This window comes from Anarrhichthys ocellatus, unplaced genomic scaffold (genome assembly GCF_004355925.1).
Source record: "Anarrhichthys ocellatus isolate YVR2014 unplaced genomic scaffold, GSC_Weel_1.0 scaffold10, whole genome shotgun sequence".
NCBI lineage: Eukaryota > Metazoa > Chordata > Actinopteri > Perciformes > Anarhichadidae > Anarrhichthys > Anarrhichthys ocellatus.
In genome coordinates, this window is record NW_022280040.1 from 6,819,093 (window position 1) to 6,826,760 (window position 7,668).

General features: G+C 41.7%; 2 protein-coding genes across 3 annotated transcripts in view; one reads left to right on the top strand and one right to left on the bottom strand.

Moving 5' to 3' along the window:
• The first annotated feature begins 534 nt into the window (after nt 1-534).
• Nucleotides 535-7,112, top strand: LOC116385120 (regulator of G-protein signaling 20-like). Of its 2 annotated transcripts, XM_031850322.1 has the most exons (5): nt 537-777; nt 1,727-1,887; nt 4,011-4,094; nt 4,188-4,422; nt 5,580-7,112. In XM_031850322.1, exons 2-5 carry the CDS (start codon nt 1,730-1,732, stop codon nt 5,766-5,768), a joined length of 666 nt encoding a protein of 221 aa, XP_031706182.1. In that variant the 5' UTR covers nt 537-777; nt 1,727-1,729; the 3' UTR covers nt 5,769-7,112. The 2 variants fall into 2 exon arrangements, with proteins under 2 accessions (XP_031706183.1, XP_031706182.1); XM_031850323.1 differs by lacking the exon at nt 1,727-1,887 and having other exon boundaries at nt 535-777.
• Nucleotides 7,059-7,668, bottom strand: part of LOC116385119 (acyl-protein thioesterase 1) — a 3,698-nt gene continuing 3,088 nt past the window's right edge. The window contains exon 9 of the mRNA XM_031850321.1: nt 7,059-7,587. Within this exon, the coding sequence (XP_031706181.1) occupies nt 7,528-7,587 (60 nt within the window). The 3' untranslated portion in view covers nt 7,059-7,527. The remainder of the gene's footprint in view (nt 7,588-7,668) is intronic.

Sequence of the window (7,668 nt, forward strand, 5' to 3'; positions counted from 1 at the left end):
CAAACCACAGCATTTAGATTAAGTAGGCAGATACAACTGACAAGCAAGATAAGTAAAAACATAAATTGAAACGTGAAGCTTAAACAGAGATTCTGCAGAGATACTGATGTCTGAGTTTAACACTCTCTTAATCAAGTTTTAGTTACGTGATCTCCAGACTAAATGAACCACTGCTGCCATCTGGTGGATACAGGCGGTACTGCCCCTCCTGGCCGCACTAGGAGAGGGGAAGTTGCAGATGAGGGGATTGGGTTTTTCCCAGATGTGTAATTGAAGTATTCAGAGCCTCGGCGCCCTGAACTTCTTTCCATCTACACATATCCACTATTTTAAGAGGAATACATCTCCAAACTGACAGCTGGACAGTCAGGAGTCACACATTCCCCTTGCAATATTTATAAATCCTTCTATTTTTATGCCGTTTTATAAATTATCTATCATGGGGGGGGGGTAGTTCCGCAGGAAGAAAGAGGAATATAATACATGTCTTCGCTAGAAGTGATCCCCGTTATCAGGAAGTTTATTACAGATGAGTAATGCATAAAATAACATGTAAATGTGAACTGTGCAGCCTCGGCCTGTCCCGGAGAAGCCATTGCTGTAACAGACATCGCACATTGTGTTCTGGCCGTTAATGCACGGCGCGCAGAAAAATCTTTTCACACTTGCAGGAAACGCATGCGCGGAGAGGACAGCAACCAGTTCGAGTCAAGTCGAGGCAGACGGATGTGATCGAGCCAAAATAATCACCTGTATTCTGGCATTCATGGTGACACAGTGAGTAGACCCTTTATATTTCACTTTTGTAAACCACAACCATTCGTGTTGGTGCATATCTTTTTCGGGGGGAAATAAGGCGGATATACATGTCAGGATCCTGTGAAGCTGAAGCATCTTTATGTGGATATTCCAGCAAGCAATAAATAGCATTCATTTACGATTCGTGCATGTTGCGATCTGAACTAAAATGACAACATCGCTTATCAAATGCATGTAAATATCTGCAGATGTGCAGCTTTTTGCCTCGAAAAAAAAATCCTGACTGTAAATTTATCAGCTTTTCTGATCAAATAATGTCATTATGTTTCTATAAATGGCTGCACGCTGCTGGCTTTAGGGTGATTGCTTCGAATCGACCATCATGCATGTGTGTGTATGTGTATGTGTGTGTATGTGCGTGTGTATCCTCCCGAGGATGCGACTGATGGATGCGATTGCTGCGCTCCAAGAGTAACGCCTTGTCGCTATCATTAGGCTACTGCTCATCCCTCACACACCGAGAGAGCGAGGAGGAGAGACTCTAGATGAAGGCGGTTGTTGCTCATCACAATCTGTTGTGGGGGTTTTATTTTTTGTTGCATTCAGCATGATCCAACCAACCGGTAGGACATCTCGAGCCGTTTGCATTGCGATATCTGCACCTAAACGCACCACGCGAATTGTTTAATGCCGATTATTGAGGTTGCATCGCACCGTTGACCCCACGCGTCATGACGATGTGGCGATCGTGCATTCCGCAAGACACGTTTCCCTCTATGCTGTTGTTTAATTCAGCACATGTAAGCACTATAATTAACAGGATGAAGCTGATCATGTTTCATTGCTTCATCCAGATTTTGGCCTCATGCTCAATGCTCCAGCTCAATGCGCTAATAATCTTGCAGTAAAAAAAAAAAAATGAAAAATAACCTCTCACTTTGGTCTCCATGCCTTCTCCTCTTCGCAGTGCATGGGCTCAGAGCGGGTGGAGATGCGTAAGAGACAGATGCAGGTTCATCAGGAAGCAGCTGCCAGTGTCCTCCAAGCGCGCAACAGAATGGGGAACACCCCCACCAACGCCTCTAACGCCTGCTGCTTCTGCTGGTGCTGCTGCTGTAGCTGCTCCTGGTAATGGCACTCCGCTGCTCCGCACACAGCAGGGCTGGAGACGGGAGACGTGCGGAGGTCTTCCTCCTCACGTCAAGACCATTGCGGTCGCTTTCTCAGAGCCCTGTTTCACATTGAGACGCAGACGGCACGCACGTCTCGAGCAGAGCTGCAACAATCAGTCGATTTATCAATTAGGCAACACACAGGAATTTAACAGGCTACTGAATAATTCGACACTGGTTAAAAAACTAACTGTGAATATTTGCTGCTTTTCTCTTTAGTCTATGTCATGTAAATTAAATATCTTTGAGTTTTGGACAAAATAAGACATTCAAAATAGTAATGGCCTTTTTTTCATGATTATCTAGCATTTTTTAGACAAGACAATCGATTGATCGTTCTGCAGAATAATCTATAATGAAAATAATAATTAGTTACAGCCCTTAGTTCCCCTAAGTAACAATAAAGACAGTGTTACATCAGTTGAAACTTTTACTTTTAATATAGCATGGATTAGAAAATTTAAACATATATATTCTGGCTATAGTATAAAACTGGAGCAGACATTTAACCACAAATATGCAGGTTATGACATCTTAATATCTGGTAATTCTTCAAAATATCACTAACAATTCTATCTCTTCCACTTACACAATGCATAATAGTGTCAGCTGACCTACGGTCACATATCACAATCATACAAAATGCATTACAGAAAAAAGCAAATCTTTGGTTTTACGCCCTCATTTCCTGTCAAGCTTTTCATACTTTGTGCATTCAAATGCTTTTTAAAGGGCCATACTGTTGTTTTCAGCTGTATTCATCCATCTGCTATATGCATGCTATTCATACTCACTACAATGTTACTGTGGACCATGTTCCCCTCTGCTTTAGATTGAAGCGCATGTTTCTGGGCTTCACTTGCTTCAGCAGTTGTATTTTTGCCACAAATAATAATTGTTATTGCTTTATTCGCATGCGGTCCAACAGGCGAGTTGTTCAGACGTCTGCCTGTGTGGTGCATTCAGGTTCCAGCTTAGTGCAAGAAGCTTCCAAATTAATTTTGTTACATTATTATTTATTGTTTTTCAAAGCAACACGATTGTGAACGCAACAGGTTTTTAGTTGCAGAACAAAACACCATGTATCTGAAAACAGAAAATCAGAGGAATTCTTGGCAGAAACGTGGTTTCAACCCGTCTGTTGTTGTTTTTTTGAAAGGCCGATGGTAAATCACAGATTATGTACTTGAGACGCACTAAATGTAACGTGATACAGCAGCAAACTGCATCGTTCTATAACACGAAGACCTTTCTCTCAGGCCTCATTTAATAGCAGCAGCTCAATAGTGGATACGACTTCTTTTTTTGCCTCCGTCCTCCCACCCATTCAACAACACCATCGCCCACACCATCATCACAGAAAAACAGGAACACAGGGGTCCTGTGACCCACACTGGATCTCATTGGACGGAGGCCTCAGGGGTTTTAATCTGTTTTGGAATCATCGACCGTTAAACTCGTGCTTCGTCTTGAGGACGGCCAACCTGTTGTGTGCAGAACGTGGCCGCGTTAATTTTCACTCCACTGGGGAGGAGTAACACATTCTGTCTCTACGTCTGTAGCAATTCCATCTGACTGTTGCACAGCTACAACAGCCACATTCCCAGATGGGATGGCTCACAGTGGACTCTTACCTGAACCAATTAAGCCTCCAGCCAGCTGCTACATCAGGTGTTGGAAACATTTTAATTATGCACAGGTGATCCCCGCGGGATACTTTACTATTTACGCAAACGTTCCCAGGAGATCATCCTGAATCTACTGTAGGTGGTCATTGTCATGTGGTACAACCAGCATGCAGTGCCTTTAACCTGGTAAACAGGCCAACAGCAACTGTATGTAATGTTATGTAACAGAAGGAATATAGTGTTGGTCTGGGGCTGTTTTTCATGATTTGGGCTACACTATTCAATTCCAGTTAAGTTGTTTGACATTTTGGGAAATTGGCCCTAAATTAGCCTTCTTTCCAAGTTCCTGGTGTCTTCTTCCTAGCAACCTCACCGCGACGACAACTCCAGGAAACATGCTGCATCAAATCTGGATGACAAGCCTCATTGTGTTTGTTTGTTTTTCTTCCAGTTTGACTGTTAGGAGTGAAGACGAGACAATACAGAGGTCCACTTTTGAGCGCAGAACAGAGGGAACCACTAATTGTGAAGAAAGGTAATGGCTGAACACCGCGACCCTTCCGTGCATCCTTATTGAGAGAATTAAATAACAGGGAACCAATGCATCCACAATTCTTTTATCTTTAAGCCCGAAGCCTACTCTGGATGACGCTCGCTGCTGGACGATGTCGTTTGAAAAGGTGATGAAAAGTGCAGCGGGTCGCGGCTGCTTCAGGCAGTTCCTGCGGACGGAGTTCAGCGAGGAGAACATGATGTTCTGGCTCGCCTGCGAGGAGCTCAAAAAGGAGACCAACAGGACCGTGGTGGAGGAGAAAGTCCGTCAGATATACGAGGACTTCATCTCAATCCTTTCTCCTAAAGAGGTGAGCCGCTGTATGATGCTATGGCTGCAGTGATATAGTTCTGATGAGTGATAACAATCACCATGCAAATAATGGTTATTTTCTTGATGAATCACTTTGTGTGGATTTGTTTTGTCGACATGTTAGAAATGAGAAAAAAAGTTCACAGAACCCAGAACACAAGACGACATCGCTTGTTAATTGTCAAACCATCACCGAAGATATCCTACATTTAGCGAAAATATGCTTATTTGCCGTGTTGCAAACTATTCTTTTAACGATTCAATATGACAATTATGACAAACCTTAAAAGGGCAGCAGGAGCCATTTTTGCTTTAAAATTGACTAAAACGCTTCATTTCTTAACAAATAAAGAGGAACTTCACTACTAGGGGTGTCACGTTATATCGTATTAACGATAACCAATATTTAAAAATGAAATATACTTCATATATTAATAGATAATGTTCATAATAATTCTAAGATAATATTCTTTCGCTCCACCTTGCTACATTTATATTTTGAGTGTAAATCATTTTACAAAAACAGAGACAAAATGTGCGAGAAGAAAAAAGTTAAAGATGATAAATTCCAAATTCAGAGCTTATCTATAACCGAGGCATTTCTTCCGATCAACATGGCGACGGCTGAGCATGCGGCTAGCAGCTAACGGTGCTAACATCGCTAACAGTGCAATAGGTCAATTAGCTACCCAGGGTGCACTGGGACTCACATGCGTACGCGGCTGAACCGGCTACGTAAACAAAGCACAGAGATGCTCAGATTACAACACACTCAGCGGGAGAGTGACTTTATTCTCTGCTCAGGACGCCATTACTCCGATATACATTTACATAGCAAATAGTTGTTTGCTGCTATACTAATGCTCGGATTTTGAATATAGCAGATTTAAAGATGAATTTGACTGATAGCATTATCCAAAAAACATTAAAAGTGTTCTACAGATGTTGCAATAATAGTTTTTGTGAATTATTTTTGGCCACGATAACCGTGTTACAATCTGATATATATAACTTTTCTTTTTTTAAGAGGGACCAAATAGCAATAGAAAATTGTCCTATTTTGAAGTATAGGAGCCCTTTAGTTTTCTGTCGATCAACTCATCATTTAAGCTCTATTTGGTGTATTTACATCTTTCACCTGCTCATCTTCTCCAGGTCAGTTTGGACTCACGCGTTCGAGAGGTGATAAACCGCAACATGCTGGAGCCGACCTCGCACACGTTCGACGACGCTCAGCTGCAGATCTACACGCTGATGCAGAGAGACTCCTACCCCCGCTTCATCAACTCATCTGCGTACACAGATCTGCTGAAGAGCCTGGAGGAGCCTCCCCCCGAGCCATAGACTCTCCACTGCCGCACACTTTAGCTTTTCAAAAAATGGCGCATGCATCCCGCCCGAAAAGGAGTCTCGTGTTCCTGTTGGGAGTCCTGCTATTTAGAGAAAGACAGACAGCAAAATGAACACTACATAAAACCGGTCTTTATCCAGCTGTCAACTGCTGTTTATTTACCCATGATTAGCTTACCAAAATACTTGGAGCAGACAAGAACAAACGCTATCCAGCATCGGTCTCTTGTTCGAAAGCATATCTATATTTTTATATAATCCCTAGCGCTTGACATTGTACTTTTCTACCTTGTTTAATGAGGGAAAGCATGCATCTGTGAGCACTGCATTTGTATTTAGGTATATTGTGAGCCTTAATGCATATCCAGTTCTTGTACACTCGAATAGGTTTTATTTAACAGTAACTTAAGAAGAAGGAAAGTGCCTTGGAATAAGATATTCTACACTAGCACCACGGGTCTAACATGAATGGTGCGACGATGACCTCACATGTTGGTGCTTTCAGCTCTTCTCAAAGATAAAAAGTTTTTACGACTTGTTGAGCTGGCACCCGGAAATAGATCTTGTCTGTGTTTCAATACTGTGATATATTAGTCATATTATATTTAATTCAAACAAAATGTGGGGAAACTGAATACACGACCGTGACCACTGATATATTTGTGTATTTAAAAATACATTTGTGTGAAATAGTTATTGGAATTCTCACAAATTAAATAAAGCACAATAGTATGTTGTTTTTGCTGTTGTGTGTTCAACACATGGTACTATATATTAAATGCATCATATGTGCGTTGCATATTAAGCTGCTTTAAAATGTACACTTTTCTTTGCATATGTTCTTTGTCTGAAAATACGTGAAAAATGTCCACCACGTCTCACGAAAGCCTAGGTGGTTGTCTTTAAGTTGTTCTTCTTTTGTCCAACAACAATCCAAAATATAATGTTTACAATAATTCAAAAGGTCCAGTATGTAGAATATAGCGGCATCTAGTGGTGACGTTGCAGATTGCAACCAACTGAAACTTCTCCTGTGTGCCAAGCGTGGAGGAGGGATACGGTGGCCGAAAATGTTTAGTTTGTCTCTTCCGGGCTACTGTAGAAACATGGCGGCCGGCTCCGTGAAGAGAGCCTCCTCCTTAAGTAGATACAAACGGCTCCTTCTAACGAAAACACAACAATTCTTAGTTTCTAGTTACTCATGAAAACCTACTTCCCCTTAAATCTTACATACTGGACCTTTAAAGAGAGAAAATATCAGCAAATACTTAAAATTTCAGAAGCTGGAATCAAGAAATGTTTTAATGCTTTAAATAAATGAGTAAATTTATCGACTAATAACTTGTTTTAGCATTATTACACATAGGCTCCATTAATAAAAAAAGGGCATTAATCAACAGGCCATTTATTGTGAGATAGTCAGTATTAAACCATAAAGTATAGCCCTAGTTATTCCAATACATATGATTCCTGGAAGAAATGGCTTGTCTCAAAGGCAAGCAGCTTTAAAATCAAGCAACTACTGTTACTCTAACACTGAGGGGTGTGTGTGGCTCCAGGTCAGGAGACAATATTGTTTATCGTTATGCTTCTCCGGTGTACATGAAGGTCCAGTCCTGTCTGGCTTTAATAAGTAGCAGCGTGGTTTTATAGTCAAGTAAGTCAGTGGTTCCTCGTGTCCCCCAGAGTCTCGCCGGGGTCGAGCCCAAAAGGACCCCGATGGCGCTGTGCGGTTGTGCGGCTGCTCCCGAGTTCATACATCGCTGATGGGAGGAAGCTGCTTCTCTATGAATCGTTTCACATCCACCATTTCCTGCACAAGTTACAGAATAAAGCAAAAATCAGGTATATAACACAGAACGAAACTAGAGCTCCCAGAGTCACATGGGACTCC

What these genes read in the sequence shown, in the direction of transcription:
- LOC116385120 (XM_031850322.1), top strand. Translation starts at nt 1,730, where the DNA reads ATGGGCTCAGAGCGGGTGGAGATGCGTAAGAGACAGATGCAGGTTCAT. An exon ending in ACCACTAATTGTGAAGAAAG is followed by an intron (nt 4,095 to 4,187) that starts GTAATGGCTGAA and finishes TTTATCTTTAAG; the next exon opens with CCCGAAGCCTACTCTGGATG. An exon ending in CAATCCTTTCTCCTAAAGAG is followed by an intron (nt 4,423 to 5,579) that starts GTGAGCCGCTGT and finishes CATCTTCTCCAG; the next exon opens with GTCAGTTTGGACTCACGCGT.